The 18,920-nt window shown below is 38.6% G+C and overlaps 1 protein-coding gene across 1 annotated transcript in view; it reads right to left on the reverse strand.

The window, feature by feature from the left end:
- PI15 (peptidase inhibitor 15) overlaps nucleotides 1-17,127 on the reverse strand; it is a 34,850-nt gene extending 17,723 nt beyond the window's left edge. Inside the window, exons 1-2 of the mRNA XM_065903225.1 lie at nucleotides 17,006-17,127; nucleotides 16,140-16,452 (exon numbers count right to left, since the gene is read on the reverse strand). Of these exons, the coding sequence (XP_065759297.1) occupies nucleotides 16,140-16,412 (273 nt within the window). The 5' untranslated portion in view covers nucleotides 16,413-16,452; nucleotides 17,006-17,127. The remainder of the gene's footprint in view (nucleotides 1-16,139; nucleotides 16,453-17,005) is intronic.
- Between the last annotated feature and the right edge of the window lie 1,793 nt (nucleotides 17,128-18,920).

Genomic DNA, 18,920 nt, shown 5'->3' on the forward strand with positions numbered 1-18,920 from the left:
TAAATATAAGTTGCTAAAAAGAATAAATATTTCTGGGTAAAGAACCTATACATATTTGATACTATTTATAGTGGTTAAAAGAATGTGGCAACAGGTTATTAAAGCAACTAGTTAGCCTTGTAATTGCAATATAAAATGTGTTTATGAATAATTATTTATATTTGTGGTTTTAAGTTAAAAATTGTAAGAATATCTTGATATAATTTTTAAACAGTATTTCAAAATTTAGAACTTAAAAGTCACTGAATGTCCTAGCCTCTTAAGACTTTTAAATATATGGAAATGATTTTTAATAAACCAAGTGAAATACTAAAAGTCAAATATGTTAAATCTATAAATGTAGCTTAAAATTTAAATTAATTAGATTTGTAAATAGTAACAAACACTAAACAGGTGTGATTGCCAAAACTTGCTAGATTTATGCATAGAACAAAAATATGTATAAGTGAAGCTAAAGTAGAAAACCATAAATATTACATTGTAAAATGACCTCTTAAAAAATCTGTTCTGCACATGGAAACCATCTTCAAAGACATAAAATACTAAAAATAAAAATATCACACTGAATTTTTGAAGACATATTTCTAAATCGGTTATTGTCAAGGATACTATGATAGCAACAACACTGGAAACAATATGGCATGTCCTACAGATACTTGTTTTCTTGGACTTTTAAGCAGTCATTTCTCATATATTTAGATAAAACATAAAGGCAGTTTAGATAGACAAGCTTTTGGTGTTTAAAAATAATTCAGCTGAGGTTCTTTGTTCTTTTCCTGGGTTAGATTGGGAAAGGAGAGGTGACTTACAGAAGTGAGGAAGAGCCATTGAAAAGATATTAAGTGATGAAAAAATTATTTTCCCTGAGGGCGGCCAAAAGTTTTTAAAAAACACTTCCTGGGCATGGTTGTGGTTCTGTTTTGAATTGATGGGTTTATTCCCCTTAGGTGGAAATGCTTGTGAGGTGGCCAAAAGGAAACTGAGACCCAGTGTTAAGAATGAGCCCTGGTAAACCCGGAGGGGGTGGAGGGGCAGAAGAAGAGAAAAGGCTTTCACATGGGGAATTTTTGGCACTAGTCAGATTAATTAAATGCTATTAAACTGATTGAACTTTAAAAGAGAAGTAGTTAAAGGAACTTGATTAAAAAAAAATCCCCTCAAGCCTCAAAAATGAACACAGATAGGGGATGGTATCATAACACAAAATATCAAAGTGGGATCCTGAGTGTTTTTTAAGTGTTTAAACAAGGATAACAAGGACTTTCCTCAGGTAAGATGAGTGCTACCTTCCACATAGGTTGGGAAGGTAAATTTTTATAAAGAGACGATGTAAAAGTTTACTTTTTTAGAAGAACTCAGAGGCGATCATTGGCAGCAGCATAAATTTCTTAAAAACTAACAAAAAAGGCCTTTTCTTGACCCCTCTTCATCTTCATATTCCAATGTATCATTCCTCTTCTTCCTCTTACAATGAAATTTCTTGAGTATTGTCTTAACAGAGAATCCTCGATTTTTGCTCTTCTGCACTCAAGCCCACACCTGCAGGCAGGTTTCCCTCTATGTCCACTCTACTCAAACTGATCTCATCAATATCATCAATGGTCACTTCCCAGTCACCATCTTACTTGGTTAATCAGCAGCTTTTAGACTCTCTAGCCACCTGCTCCTTCTGGACTCACTTCCATTCCTTGGTTTCATGACCCCACACTTGCCTCGTTTTTCTCTGACTGCTGTGTCTCCATATCTTTGCTGCTTCTTCCTCATCTCCCTAACCTGTACATGCTGAAGGATTCCCAGGGCTCAAGCCATGTCTCTGTCTCTCTCTCTCTCTGTCTCTGTCTCTCTCCACCACTCTTCCCTGTTTCATCTGTATTCACTGCTTAGCGAATCACATCCAGTCTCATGCATTTAAATACTATTTATAAGCTAGTAGTATTATTCCAAATTATATCGTTATACTTCTCCACTGAATTCCAAACTAATCTATCCATCTACCCACTTTAAATCTTTACTTAACAAGTCCAAAATTGAGTTCCAATATTCTCAGTCCTACCCCTACTCCCTACTCCCTAACCAGCCCAGGCAGTCCTCCTCCCATCAGTGAATGGCGTAACCCTATTTCTTCCAGTTCAGGGGTCACCAAATCTGAACCATTGCTTGCTTATATATTATCTCTGCTGTTTCTGTGTTACGGTGGCAGCATAGACTGCAAGGCCTACAAAGCTAAACATATTTATCATCCAGTCCTTTACAGAAAAAGTTTACCAACTGCTGTTGTAGTTGCTCAGGCCAAAAAATCCATAGTTGTCTTTACTCTTTGTTTGCTTAATAATCTTTATATGCTCTGTCAGCACATCTTATTGATCTTACCATCAAGATCCTGTCTATCCAGATTATACCCACTGATCGTCACCATTATTGGCACCACCTTGAGTGAAGCCACCATCATTTTGTTATCTGAACTATTGAAAAAGACTCCTAGCTCAGAGAATGTTTCATACACATAAAGCCTTAATATATAAATTAATGAAGGCATGGATAAAATAAAAATATTCAGAATTTGAGGTAAGACTACTTATACAGGATTGGTGATTAGGAAATAAAGGAAAGAATTTTTCAGTGCTTTAATTTATGCATGGCTCAATCTATACTTCAGTCAAGTGCTTTGAAAATACCAAAGTGTTATTTAAATGTAATCAACCTCAATGATTGGTTTCAGGGTTGTTCTAGTAATGAAAATGAATAAAGAAATATTGGGTATAAGATGAAAAAGTACAACTGTTGCTTGACATCTGGACAATTATTTGAAAGAGAGAGAGACTTGGAAATGAGTGAATTTTCCTGTACCCAAAGATGCTATTCTTTTTAACCGATTGTTGACACATAGAGAGAGGGCATGTCTGTAAATGTTGCAGCTTTCCAGGATAATGTAAAGGTCCTGATGTGTGTGTGACATGTACCCACCTCTGTGCTGCACTTAGTCACTAAGTTGTGTCCAACTCTGGGATCCCATGGACATCCCAACAGGCTCCTCTGTCCATGGGGATTTTCCATTCAAGAATAATGGAGTGGGTTGCCATGCCCTCCTCCAGGTGATCTTCCCACCCAGGGATTGAACCCAGGCCTCCCACATTGCAGGTGGATTCTTGTTGCCAAATGGCTTTTTTAAATGCAAAATTCTCTGCAGTTCAACACTTGCAGAGCAAGTTAAACATGACTACTAATTGGAATGGTTGATGGGTCTATAGTTTGTGAACTCCAGTGGGAGTTATCATTGTCACCAACACACTTCTGTAGATAAGTGATCTTAGTACACATGAATGGTGGCAAGAAACAATGACCTTGGAGATACCTTGGCCCCAAACCTCCTTATACCAAACTTCCCAGATGGGGATGCTGTTTTTTATCAACAGTGGAAAATGTAAGAAAAGCAAATTTCCAGATCAACCAATAGTATTGGTTGCTCAGTCATGTCCAACTCTTTGCAACTTCATGGACTGTAGCCCACCAGGCTCCTCTGTCCATGGGATTTCCCAGGCAAGAATACTGGAGTGGGTTGCCATTTCCTTCTCCAGGGAATCTTCCCGACCCAGGAAATGAAACCAGATCTTCCACATTGCAGACAGATGCTGTACTGTCTGAGGCAAAATTCATTAATCTAGACAGCTTTTAATTGAGTATTTATTGGGAGGCACTGGGTATTGTGAATTCAACAGTCAGCAAGACTGATACAGACTCTGCCTTATAATTTAGGGAAGAGTTAGGCAAGTTAAAGAATTACTTGTTGTTTAGATTCTAAGTTGTGTCCAACTCTTTGCAACCCCATGAACTATAGCCTGCCAGGCTCCTCTGACCATGGAATTCTCCAGGCAAGAATACCAGAGTGGGTTGCCATTTCCTATTCCAGGGGATCTTCCCGACCCAGAGATTGAATCTGCATCTCCTGTGTCTCGTGCATTGGCAGACAGATTCGTTACCATTAAGCCACCTGGGAAGCCCTACCAAACAAATAAGTGAAAAATCATAAATTACAATACATTATATAAATTAATTAGTATGTAATATAATACATTACCCATTATGCATATACAATGTATGTTATAAAGTCACTTCCAAAAAATGTGCTACTTAGAAGTCTGCTTCTTTAGAAGCATCCTTAGTCAATCATGTGTATTCCCAATTAAGTGTCATTCCACACTGCAGACTTGTAGCTCACCCACAATGACCATAGGATGTCTTATGAAAATGAGTACTGAGTGACTATTCAAATGAAATTTTCTGATAATATAGAAATTATCACTGGAATAATTCTTTCAGTTTAACATGTTCATTCTTCCAGTATATAGTCTCTTGATAAATAAATGGATATTTGAGCCACAAAATCTATTTCTCAGCTCAGTTTTATGTCCGAAATCATGATCTCAGATATTTTCTCTCACCTGGGAAATCACTCCAGGGTCTCCAGTGGAAAGTTTTTGAGAAAGCAGATGCCCAGCTCAATCCTGGACCCAGTGAATCAACATTTCTGAGTTGGAGACCTTGAATGTGTGCTTACAAAGTTGTCTGTGTTCTTCCAATTAGAAATAATAGTTTAAAGCTTATTCAGTGGAGTGTCATTCTGATTGCAGAGGACTTTGGGCCTCCCCTCTTCTATCCCACTCCTACTCACCACACCCTGCTCCCGCACCCCCATACTCACACCACAGAAGAGGTTTGAGAAAAAGGGCGCATTTCTAGAAGTTGGTTTTTACTTAAAAGGACTTAGAACAGTGTCCTTCCTCTCTTTGCAACTCCATGGACTATACAGTCCATGGAATTCTCCAGGCCAGAATACTAGAGTGGATAGCCTTTCCCTTCTCCAGGGGATCTTCCCAACCCAGGGATCGAAACCAGGTCTCCCACATTGCAGGTGGATTCTTTACCAACTGAGCCACAAGAGAAGCCCAAGAATGCTGGAGTGAGTAGCCTATCCCTTCTCCAGCGGAGCTTCCTCACCCAGGAATCGAACCGGGGTCTCTCGCATTGCAGGTGGATTCTTTACCAACTGGGCTATGAGGGAGGCCCTCCTTCCTCTCAGCTCTTGTACATTATTGATCCAAGATTTGATAAAAAATAAGCATAACCTTTAATCAGGAAAATGACTGGTTGTCACTGATACTGACTGCTAAGCTCTGTGAGGTGGTTTGCTCTGTACCTTCATGAAAGGCAGAATTACAAATGAGAGAGGTAATGAAACCATCCTGTTTGCTGCTATGCAAATAAGACAACATCATTCATTCTGAGCGTGACCGTTCCAGGAGGAGGGAAACACATAGTCTGTGGTGACACAGATATGAACAGAGAGAACAGATGAGGCTCATGGGGCTTATTCAGAAATCAAAGGGAATTCTAACTGCCTTTATTAAATGATATATCAGAAGTGACACACACGTAACATTCTGAGAATCCGAAATCTTAGAGAAAGAACAGATAAAAAATTTTAAAAGTAAGGTGATCCTTTTCTGTGATAATAATGTTGACTCTGTATTTAAAATACACATTTGATCTACAAGCAGCTTAGTTCATGAGAATATGAGATGACTCAGCAGGAGCATGTTCTACCTCACCTGCTAGCCTAATGTAAAAGGATGCAGCCACAGAAGTAGAATGAATGAAGACTAACTTGTCATCACTCCTCTGTGCAGGTCGGGTCATGTCACTTCTGCCAGAAGGGCACACAACATTGTAAAGCAACTATACTCCAATAAAAACTAATTTAAAAATAAGTAAACAGAAAGTCAGCCGTCATGAAAAAGGCCATCTATTTATTTAGACATGTTTATTATGCAAATAGATCCATTTCTTACAGAAAAAATAGAGAACACACATGTTGGAACCCAACCAAGGACAACAGCCTAGTAAAAGGCATTCCTTGCTCAGAGTCAAGCTGCTTGCAGACCCCAAGATGATCTAACTGGCAGCATTCCTGTGTGTATGTGTAACATAAGGGGTGGAGGGGAGCGGGGGAGACTTGATTTTCCATCTCCTTAATGGTACAACTCCTTACCTTTTCCAGGATTTTCAGAAGGCAAATATCTTTATGCCACCTTCCCTATGGTGGCCATACTCTGCGTGAAAGAGGTTAGTATGTATAGGTATTTAGCACAAAAAGGCTGGAGGGTTAGAAAGAGCTGGGTGATTGGGGGTCAAGGTCTAATGCATGAATGCTCATAGCCTTCAAAGACTTGAAACACTATCATAGTACAGAGTTTTCCTATGTGGCTGCCAAGGTTAGAAAGAGTACAGGAAGCAAGATTTGAATCCACATGAAGAAATACTTTCTAATATTCACTGATGTCCTCAGATAAAATGCATGTGGAGACATTCCCGAGCCAGTGGGCTCAAGAGCAGGAGATGAACACATGGAGGGGAGTGTGTACTGTAGAGTCTCTTAAAGCATGGGCTTTGCTGTCAGACAGAACTGCGCTCTCATCATTTTGATTTACTTGCTCTGTGACCTTGGGGAAGCTACTTATGCTCTCCAAACTTCAAATTTCCTGTCTCTAAATAAAGAAAATTGTTCCCATTTCACAAGACTGCTGTGAAGGTTAGGCGAGATAGTGACTAAAAAGAATTTAGCACAGTTTTAGCAGGGCAGGTTGTACAGAACAGTAAATATTATTATCGGAAGACCAGACACTGGAAGAACTGTGGTCTGTGAGCTAGAAAGCTGCCTAAAGGGGGAGACAATGTGAGGTGCATTTTCAATCACAATATCTGGCAGCCTAAAGTTTAAGAGACATTAAACTTTAAGTTTAGCAAGCAATCAGATAAGGTGAAAACAGATAAACCCTGAAGCAACTAACTAATCAGAAACAGAAATGTGTATAGATAATAAGGACCTTGCCTCCAGGAAAATAACATCAAACAGTGGAAGATAAAAATTAGAGAATGTTTCAGAGTTTTAAAATGTAATAACTCGCTTCCTTAAATCCCTCTTCAACATATGATTTATCTTTAAATTTTAAGACCACTTACTGATGGATTCTAGCAATGGTCCTCCTTTTGCAGGAAGTTAATACATACCAGCTATCATTTAATACTGTACTTATATGCCTGGAAGATATTTTCATGTGTGGTTAATTTTTTTTTACCAACTCAGTGTTACAATCATCTAAAACCTGACTTCTTCATTGTTCAACTATCTTATGATACTCACGTAAACCCTGTATCTTGCTATTATCCACTTAGTCAGAAGAATTCAAATGCCTTTCCGCCTACCTACTGCTTGCTGAAAACATGCTCTCCCTGGAATGCAGAGGCAGATTGGGTAGAACACTCATATTTAATGAAATTATGAAATGTGAATTTGATGCACTTTGTAGGGTAAAAAAAAGATTGTGCCCTTAAGCAACGTTTCTGGACTGTTTCAGTTGGGAGTATGTGATGTGAAATTTTAAGAGTCATGAAAAGTCTAGTCTAAACACACAACCTTGGGGGCATTCTTCCATATTTGTGTCAAAAAATATGCTTTTGGATGCTAAAATCTATCTGATTTTAGACACTATGGGTAACATGGACTGGAAACATTCAAATCATATCCCTCCAAACCTCAGTCCATGATGTATTTTATGCCAAACATTTCTCTTGACCACTTTAAACTGTTAGTTTTTATCTTCCCTGACTTCCTCCTACACCATTCTTTAGAAATTCTCATAGACAATTAAACATCTCGAGTCCATAACTATTTAATGGTCATTGACGAACTATTAAATCACTTTTAGATACGTGAAATTCAGCACACCAGACTAGCCAGACTAGTCACCTTCTATTTTTCTGAAGTCCTTTGATTAATTTGCCTCCCAAACCTTATGCTGAGTAGGTCAGAAAGGCTAGAGGGACCTGGCACTACCCAGCCCTCTGAAACAGATTTGGATTCATGTTAATTTAAGTCTCAGCACTGATTCTAAAAAATAAAATAAATAAATAAATAAAGATACATGAAACTTTCTTGCAAAAATTCTTGAGTAGATTCCCAGACATAAAATCATCCATCCATGCTGTCTCCATGACACTACCCTACCCTCATTATGTAAAGTGGTCCATTCTGATTACTGAAGCATAATTCCCATCCCAAATTCTTTGTATTGAAAGAATGTTCCCTCCCACACCACACTAGCTACTATTTTCAACCACTCTAGATGTGCACCCTGGATGACAAACCTTCAGCTACCTAATAACTACCAGAAACCTGCACTTTATTTTGTTTTCTCCAACTCAGGGAAATTTAATTGTCTTAGTCAAAAACAGAGGCATCCTCCGTGGCTGCCCCCCAATATAAATCCTCATGCCACTTCATATAAATCCCTCACCCCTACTGATTCAAGGCCCAAACTCATTTTGTCCCTATGACCTTAAGCATCACTAAGGCCAATTCTCTCTCACCCAGGTAATTATAATGGTCTCTTGACTATGCTGTTACTTCTGCCTCTCTCCAGTCCCTCTCTCAACCTAAAACCAGAATGACCCTTCTGAAAGGCAAATTAATTTCATAACTTAAAACCCTCAACCGTTTGCCTTGATCTTAGAATAAAATTCAAATTTCTGATTACTTTCCCAGCCCCATCAAATATCACTTTTTCTTTTATCCTCTACATCCAAGCCACACTGAATTTTATCCTTCAATGTATGTGTACCTTCTCAGAACACCCTTCCTCACCTACCACCCACTCCTTTTTTCCAATTCCTGCCTGCACAACTTTTATTTATTTTCATATTTAATATTTGAAATCATTTCCTCTTGGAAGTCTTCCCTGCCTCTCTAGCCCAGTCCAAGTTTGGGTTAGGTATGTGCCTTGTGATCCCAAAGTATCCTTTATTTACTCTACTTTAGCACTCAGCTCGCTGCTTTGCCCACTTGCTCGTCTGTTTTCACAGTACTTCCTATAAAAATGTGTCTTTTTGCTCCCCATTGAATCCCTCAGCATGTCAGGCACATAAATACATACTGTGGAATGAGGGACTGAATACTGAGCGACTCCCGCCTTGCAGAGTGGAGTGCCATACTTACACGCTGTTTACATGGATTGCCCAGCAAGGCTTAGAAGATGTCACTTAGTTGTTCCACAGGTTCTGACTGAGTGTCCTCTGTGGGACAGAAATGATTCTAGGTTCTACAAACAGTCAAAAAGCAAAAGGAGACGGGAGCGGCAGAGGATGAGGTGGTTAGATAGAATCACTGACTCAATGGGCATGAACCTGAGCAAACCCCAGGAGGTAGTGAAGGGCAGAGGAGACTGGCATGGGGTTGCAAAGAGTCAGACACAACTTAGCAACTGAACAACAACAACAAGTAGCAGAAATATAATGAAATTATTTCCTATACCATGGCATGTAGTCAAATATTATTTGCCACCAGAAAAAGCAATGTTGAGTACTAGGAAATATGGTCCACGCATATGTAGCCTATGTGTGATCCAAAGCTCTTCTACCAAGCACAGTGAGGCTCTGAATCACATCATGATAACGTTTTCACATTTGCACTTCTTGGAGCCTGTATTCAAAACAATCACAAACAAAAATGTCCTTGCCTTCAGCTGGCTACACAAGTGGAGAGCTGAACATTCATATATAAGCAGTACTAACTTAGAAATGCTATGCAACATGCACCTGGGGAAAAAATTCCTATAAAATGTGCCCGGTCTCCCATTTGAAGCCAAGACACTTAAAAGGTTCTACATGTAGGAGAACAGGAATGTGGAGTTTCAAATGTGCTGGAGAAATGCCTTCCTGTCAGCAGTCTTTCTCACTTCCCTGTTGGCTGGCAACATTCTCAGGAGGCTTTCTAGTGGTCAGAAAAGCATTCATTGAAAAAAAAAATTGGTTAGACACATCAAGTTACTCATGTTTATAAAAGAGAAATTGAGTTATCCTTCCCAAATGAGAGGAAATGTGCCATCTAGTACAGTATATGATTTCATTTAAAAAAAAAAAAGATAAGGATAGACATCGCAGATGTTTAGTCAACTGTTGAAAAAAGGGGAAAAAGTCATTTATATTGTCTACATTCTCTTCCACATGAAGCCCAAATAAACAAAACTTGAGTTTTTCCTTATTCTCAAGACATAAATTACTGTAGGCCAATGCTTCACTGTGCTGTTTCTGAGGACAGATTAATCTCTTCTCCATTCACTCGTTTGAGTCATGCTTTCTGTAACTTTACCACCTGCTGTGACTTGGAAACTAGTATTTTTCTCTTCTCCAGAAAAATATAGGAAGGCTTATTCCCTTAGCTCTACAAGTAATACCTGCAGGCACCTAACAAACAAAATTGGCCATATTATCAATGGAGCGACCTTGGGTTCTTGAAATTACATTATGCTTTTTTAGTTTTAGCTCGTATCCATCATCATCTTCACGCTGTCCCCTACCTGTCTTTCCACCGTTCTCTGCCATCTATTTAGACTGCTATCACATGAGCCTATGAACTACTCCCATTAGCTGTTCATACCTGTCAAAGCGTGTAGGTGTAGGTGTCTGGCTTCTCCTTTGCTGTTGTTTTAGTCACTGAGTGATGTAGGATTCTTTTGCAACCCCATGGACTGTAGTCTGCCAGGCTCTTCTGTCCATGGGATTTCCCAAGCAAGAAGAATACTGGAGTGGGCTACCATCTCCTTCTCCAGGGGGTTTTCCTGACCCAGGGATCGAACCTGTGTATTCTGCCTTAGCAGGTGAATTCTTTACCACTGAGCCACCAGGGAAGCCCAGCTGCTCCTTACCTTTGCTAGAAGAATGGTCCCACTGAGTCAATGGTTGCTAATTCTTGGCTGATCTTCACAGCCAGTCTAGACTCCCTCAATTGCCAGGTGCCACCCTTCTCTGCACCTTTGATCCAGCTATAAGGCCTCCATGGCCTCCCTAATTGCTCTTGTATTAAGTGATCCTCAATCTGTTCTCAAAATCCTTGACAACATGGATAATGTGCTATGCTTTTTCTCTCCTGGTGATTTTGTTCATGTATTGATTTATTTACTATAACAGTCAATCCTGCCCCTTCCTGAGCATCTATTTCAAATACCCTTCCTCCAAAGAGTCTTTCATGATTTTTCCAACTATAGATTACTTCTTCTTTCTGTGACTTCTCCATGATATTTTGGTATTTGTCTGTACTGTTTTATTACATCAACCTTACACAGCAGTGTCTTACGCTGTGTTATAGTGCGTCTTACAGTGTGCTTAGGGTTTTCTTTTTTTTCCTCCCTACTTATTTTTCCTGTTTTGTTTACACTTTAAATACAAAGATTTCTGTTATTTTTGGCTCTTATCCTCTCACAAAAGGGCTTCACATTTTAAAAAATTCATTCAATTGACTTAAATTCAAGAAGTATCTTACAAATTTTACTCCATGTGTGAGTCTTGTAATGTTATTCCTTTAAGGATGATTCGTATTCTGAGAAACTAGTGTGGTTTGTGGTTTAGAGTCACAGTTTAAGTTGCCCTTATGAAGAATGAAAAACAGCTGGTGTCCAAGAAGCTCTGGAAATTTGTCAAGAAACTAATTGTAGAATAGAAGCCAAGAGTTTGACTTGCATATCTTAAACTCTATCTATTATTTTTTGACAGGATACAGTGTTTGGAAAACTAAATATTTCTAAGTATGTGTTTTTCACTAAAATCATGACCAATATACCCAAAGAAAATATTATACACTATAATATGAATGTCACCAGTCTCATGTTCAAATTGTGTCCACTTAATTGAATCAAGCATATATGAACATAATCATATATTCATATGAAGAAGATAAGAAGAAGATAAAATCAGTTAATTTTAAGGGGATTTCTTTTTTCAAATTTTAAAAACTTTTGTATTTTAGATGCACAAGATAAAATATTATTATAAATGATGAGTGAACTTTAATTATAAATAATAACATCAAAATTGATCCAAGTTATAAACATATAACAATTCATAGGGATTTCAGATAAACTCACCAAATAATGCTTGATTTCTGTCTGTACACAAGAAATTTCCCAAGAAAAGAGATATACAAAGGTGAATAAACAGATTTAGCCACTCTGAAAGCTTAAAATTAGGAAGTTTGCAGGAAATATACAAATAACTATAAATTGGATCTAATTTTGATGAGAGCAGTATGATAGACATAAGAGGTTACAGTGACTCAAAGGAGAGATCAAATATGACTGTGAATATAGGAAGTGTCAATAAAGAACAAGACATTCTTAAAGAACACAGGAGATTTGGGTTTGATTCCTGGGTCAGGAAGATCCCCTGAAGAAGGAAGTGGCAACCCACTCCAGTATTCTTGCCTGGGAAATCCCATGGACAGAGGAGCCTGGTAAGCTACAGTGTATGGGGTCACAAAGAGAAGGACACGGCTGAGCACGCACACACAAGTTAAGGAGAAGACAGTAGAAGGTGAGGAAATAGCATGGGAAAAGTCTTAGAAAAGTTGTGAATGAAGGTGATTTCAGGTCAGGCTGCTGCAATTAGAAAAGAGCCTTGAGCTGCAGAACATCCTCTGTGAGGGTCCCACACTGCTATCACCCACTGAGGGGGACAGTTTGAACACAGAGCTGGGAGCAACAGTGAGATAAGTATCCTCAGTTTCTGAGGCCTATATTTGAGATTAGGAATGGAACTTACTTTCAAATTGTTCACAATCCAAAGCAATGTTAAAGGAATTAAAAGTATCTGTGTTCAACTGAGATTTGTATTTTTCACCTGACCTGGGGGTTAAAGTCGCTTACATTCCTGCCCTGACCTCAAAGTTGTACTTCCCTCAAAGTTTCTCTGAGTCTGCATGAGGGATTATTTCAGCTGGGTCCATTTACTCCTAGAGACTTTTGTTGCTATTTAGTTGCTAAGTCATGTCTGATTCTTTTGCGACTCCATGGACTGTAGCCCACCAGGCTCCTCTGCTCATGGGATTTTCCAGGCAAGAATACTGGAGTGGGCTGCCATTTCCTTCTCCAGGGGATCTTCCCAACCCAAGGATCAAGCCCACGTCTCCTGTGTTGGCAGTGGATTCTTTAACACTGAGCCACCTGGGAAGCCCCACAGAGATTTAGGAGTTCACTAAACTGACCATGTTTTCTAACTGAACTAATCTGCTCCCCTCCCCCCAACCTTAGGGGCTTTACTCAGGTTCTTCCCTCTGTCTGGAAGAGTCTTCCCTCATCTATACATGTGTCTCCCTCCCTCCCCTTACTCCAGCACATTCTAAGGGAGCCCTTCACTGATTACACTATGAAATATGCAAACTTCAACCTGCTTTATTTTTCTTCATAAACTTATCACTTTCTGACAGACTATTTAATTTGTTGATCTTGTTTATTGTCTGAATCCTCACCCAGGGGACCAAGGATTATCTATTTTATTCACAAATTTATCCTGGGTGTTTAGAATAGTGTCTCACATATAGTAAATGCTCAATAAACAGTAAGTGAATAAATATATGTGTGATGAACTATATGGAGTATTTACATGACAATTTGGACCATGTTACTTTACTTTATAGTATAGTACTATACTACTGTTTTTCATTCTTTACTAAGTGAAGAGGAAGTGGAAGTGTTAGTCTTTCAGTTGTGTCTGACTCTTTGTACCCCTTCGGTAGACTATAGCCCACCAGGTTCCTCTGTCCATGGAATTCTTCAGGCAAGAATACTGGAGTGGGTTGTCATTCCCTTCTCCAGAGGATCTTCCCAGTCCAGGGATCGAACCTGGGTCCCCTGCATTGCAGGCAGATTCTTTACCATCTGAGGCACCAGGAGCGCCCTTACTAAGTGGAGGAAGATTTATAAAGCATTTACCATACAACTAGCATTGTATCTGGTTCTTACAAAATAAATCATATATAGTGGCCCCCATAGTTCAAAAACAAATAATAAGAAAGGGATGTCAAACAGAATATGAAAACTATATGATTTCAGCTGGCATCATTAAGGAGGAAACAGATATCCTAGCATCTCCAGCAGTTCCCCCAATGTAGTATTTGCTCAATCTAACAAATGGAAAGATGCCCCCCAATACAAGCATAGGCTTTGAAATTGTACAGACCTAAATTATAATTCTGGTGATACTATTCATTATCCAAACCACCTTTGCCTAGTCATTAACTTCTCTGGGCCTATGTGATCTCATTTGTAAAATAAGGATCATAATCTTAACCTCATAGGGAGACTGTGAGCTATCAAATGAGATCATCTATGGAAACAATTAACCAAATCTTTGGCTTATAGAAGCAATTTAATAATTGCATGTGGAATCAATTTGTCATCAGTGGGGAAAAACATAACTGGAAAAATATGGCTTTTTAAAATGCATTTCCACTGTGTTGTGATATTATTCATGATCATTCCTCTTCCCTCCATATTATTGAAATAATAAATTACACTACATATTGATTGGCTATTGTATAAATTCTTGTTCCCATTTTACAGAGAAGGAAGTTCAGTCTTATGTATATTAAGCAACTTGCACAAGGCCACAAAACAGGCAGCACAGTTAGGATTTCAACCAAGATGAATTTTCTCTCCAAAGCCAGTTCACTTGTCTTGATCCTCACCTTAGTCTGCATAGTGATGTAATCACCATCAAGTAGTACTCCCTAAACCTGCAGTCTGAAGAGCGTACCTTTTTGAGCTTGCACAGAATCTTATGTATCATAAAATGTATGATTCTTGAAAACACATTTATTCCTCTCCTTTCTATATCTGGACGTCACTTCTAGAAACACCTGTTCAATGTGAGTAACTGCTCCTATTTTTAGATCTTGAACAGGTTTTCACTGGGTACTTTTCTCAGTAAGTTCTCAGGCACCCATAAAAACTAATGTTTCTTGAACATTATTTTTCTGTAGGATCTAGTCTAATTGTTCTACCCCTCAGCTATTCATTCCCCATAATAACCCCTTGCAGCAGATAATACTTTTATCCTCACATTAGAGATGATGAAAATAAAACAGAATTAGGTAATGAACTCATTCAACTTATAATTCCAGGACTGAGGTTTGAACCCAAGCATTTAGATTCCAGGCTCCACAGTCTTAATTGTGAGACTATATTGCCCCTCACACACAAGGAATGATATCTTCTTTTCCACTTTCATTAAGAAATCCTAGAAAAATGCCTTTGAGTCTGAAATCGTACTTCTATGAACCATGACTCTCTTACATTTGGCAAGTCTTTATTTTTCTTGTGACAGTGATATCTACAATTAAGAAGCTTAATTAAATAAAAGAAAGAAATTTAAAAACTGAAAGAAATCCCTAAATTTAGGTCAGCACTTATAAAAAGTTGTTAGTGATACCACCTCCCCCACCCCAGCTTAGAAATACCATACTGGTGGTCTTCATCGCCTTAAGCAGGCTCCAAGCTGTGCTCTTGGGAGATGCTGGAAGTTTAACCATAACCTTGTATAAATTCAAAACCAAATATTAAGAAACTTTAAAAAGACATCTACTCTTTTAATGTCAACTTAAAAAAAAACTTTCTAAGTAAAACAACTTAAACACAGCCTGTTTTTTGTTTTGTTTTTTTAAGAGAGAGCAGAGAATGTGTTCAAGGCAAGTTGGAACAGTGCACAAACGTGCTGGCTTCGCTGTTATCTGAAGGACATAGCATTAAATCACAGGGAGGAAAAAGTCAGCATGTTCTCTGAGAATACAAATAGATTAGTGTCAGACGCAGCTTTGTCCAAGAAAGGGAAGAGACACCTACCCAGAGAAGAAATCATGCACACAAAACCTATAATTTAAAAAAAAATTATTTTCAAGAAATATTTTAGTTGATAAATATGACTATTAGATAAACAAAGCACAGAAAAAGTTCCCTGTGACTTTTTTTTTTTTTTTTTTGAGGAGGAACTTTCAAATGTGATCAGTCAACATACCCCACTCTTTATCTCTTTCTCACATAAGATCTGTTTCATCAAGGGTTATGGAACTCACACAAAACTATTAGATACTTTCCTCCCTTTTAATTCTATGATAGAACAGGCACTTCAGAACCTTCCCTAAGATAAAAGGTGCAAAAAGCTTCATATCCTTTAACACACAAACTCTTTAAAGCCTCTCAACGTACACTTTAAAATAAAGCGTCCTCCCTCAGAATTCAAAGAAAACACATTTCTCTTACCATATATTCCATGTTTGCTGCTGGTGGGAACACTTTGCCCCGAACTTGGTTATGATAATCAAGAATGGCGATCATGTCATTCTGCGAAATGTAGCGCTTCCGCCTGGTTTTGGGGATATCCGCAGAGTCTAGTTGTGCTTCCAGGGCTGCTTCAATATCAGTGAAATTATTGGTTGGCGGGGATGAGTCAGTGGAATTGAGTAAGACGACGGCACTGGCTTCACAGAGAAGGGAGAACAGGAGTGCACTGCTGACTGCAGAGATTGCTATCATTTTGAGAGGTGGAGAGGAAGAGGCCACCAGTTTACTTTGCCTTAAAGCAGAAAAGTAGAGTTAGGGTCAATGAAAGGGAAAAACAAAACAAAACAACAATAGGGCCAGAGGGTATGACTTTACAAAATCAGTGCTTGATTTGACTGTCTTCAAAAAATCCAAACAAATGTTGAAATCAAGCCTAGGAGACAAACTGTAGTGGTCTCTATACATTTTCCTTGGTGTTATGAGGCAAACCCCTAAGAGGAACTTCCTATAGCTAGAGAAAAATAAACAGCATGACTTACTCACCCTAAACTGAATGTGAGCCATTTACCCCAAATGCCTGAGTCACAGAATGCATTACTGCATATTTATTTTCAGAGGGAAAACTTAAGGAATTGAAACTCATCTTGAGAGTGAAAGGAAAACTGCATCACAGGTAATAACAGAGAATGTGCTGATAATGTCCCCCAAACATATATGGACACCAAGTAATAGAATAGATACAAAAAAAAGTTATAATAACCCAATCTCACTTCTAAAAAAGTAAAAATGTGAGCTACTTTAAAAGCAATGCATGCAAAATAAACTTGTTGAGCTAAATAGCTTACCTCTGCACAAAGCCAAAATGAATATAGTATTCTTCCAAAAATGTAAAGTTCTTTGCTAGGTTGTAGCATGAACTCTTGTGAGAGGAGTGTGTCTTATTACAAATCTCAGAGCAAAACTCTACAAGGTTTGAGTGCTGCTGGCTACAGGAGCAGCTAACAGCTTTTATATGTCACAGTCTGCAGCGGTCCAGAAAGGGCAGTCTTTCTTAGGGTCTCTCCTAGCCAAAATCAAAGGGGAGGGGTTTTGGATAGAAAAAACAGTGATTGGGTGGCAACCTTTTTATGTGGGTGGTGAGGAAATTGAGTCACACCCACAGCTTACCAAGTACAAACCATAAAAGACAAGCCTTTTTTTCTCTGGGTTTCCACCTTTTCTGAGTGGTTAATTTTCCTCATTTAATGCTTTCTAGTTCCTGGTTCCCATACAAAAAGGAGAAAAAAAAGGGGACTGTGAGTTCTTGAAAACACAGAAGGTTGAGTAACAAGCAGTACATTTCTTTTAGAAACAGTAAATGACATGGGAGCTGAAAAGAGCAAGCTGATATTAAATCAAAAGAACAGCTCACAGAGTTAATCTGGGTGGCCACAAATATGATTCAAAAGAGATGCCAGGCAAATCGGTAGTAGCCAAACTATAGCATATGATATTAGGATAATAGATGTTCAAGTGGTTGTACTTTTCTGTCTCCATGTGGCTTTATTCCTCTAATTTATATATTTAGTCTCTCTCTATCTCTTCCTCTTGTTTCACTCTCTCTCCCTTTTTTCCTTTCTCTACAGAGTGAGGCAACAAATTACCTGCGTTTTATCTATCTTGTATATAATACAAAAAGAGACGCTCATGACAAGTGACAGCAGCCAAGATAACATCTGTTTCAGGTTTAGAAGCATATAGTTGAAATTTTAAGCTAAGAGTAGCTTAGCTTCTCAGGAAACATATTGGAGGGCACAGCTTAGAGGCCATGAAGAATTTAAAAGCAGCAGTAGCTGCTGCCAACAGTCAGTAGTGCCTTCTTAGAAAGATGCCATTGGAGCAAAATCTGTCTGGCAAGACAAGAGCCAAGAATGTGACTACTAATGCAATTTGTTTTAAAAAGACCCTCACAAATACCCTATGTCATGATAACATTAACAAAATGTGGACCATTCTGTCCACGGCAACAGGAATCTTGTAAACCACACATTATTCAGTCAAGAAATTTGCTTAACATACACTGACCAGTCTACTTTGCCAACGTGTGTTGTCTCCTGCATGTTTCAGCAGGAGGAGTACTATGTGAATTTATATTTGTCAGAAATGATGGTCATGTGGTAAGAAGCACATAAGACTGCGAGCCAGGTTTCCTGGGCTGTCCTCCCAGTTGGGTCTCTAACAGTATATGTGACCTGAAGCACATAGTTTAACTCTTCATGGGTGCATCTAAAAATGGGAGAGAAAAGGTGTGCATCTAATGGTGAGATGAACTTCATCAAATTCCTTATGAGAGCAGTACAGTGTTAGAAACTGGAAGTGCTTCTGAAGTTCAAAATTCAGTGGTGAGATACAGTCTTTGATGTTAATAGCATGAGTCAAAGTTCAGGTTTTTCTCTATTTTGGTATTAAGTTCCTAACTAAATTTGAGTAATTTGAGAAGACTTTAAGGTGCAATACTAAAAGCAGTAAATAAGAATTAATATGGCAAAATTAAAAAGACAAGAACATCTAAAACGAGCACAGAAGGTGAGAGCGGGAATAGTATGATGCATCAGAGCAGCTTCAGGAAATGCTCATGACTGCTCCCAGCTGCAAGTTTAACAACTGGAGCTGTCCAGCTAGGATCTCACCCCTACAGAAAATACTCGTGGCACCTTGACTGAATCTCAAAGATGCCGTGTTAAGGATTCCTAAATCAAATAGGTTAAGCAACATATTCTC

Source organism: Muntiacus reevesi, chromosome 12, assembly GCF_963930625.1.
Source record: "Muntiacus reevesi chromosome 12, mMunRee1.1, whole genome shotgun sequence".
NCBI classification, from domain to species: domain Eukaryota; kingdom Metazoa; phylum Chordata; class Mammalia; order Artiodactyla; family Cervidae; genus Muntiacus; species Muntiacus reevesi.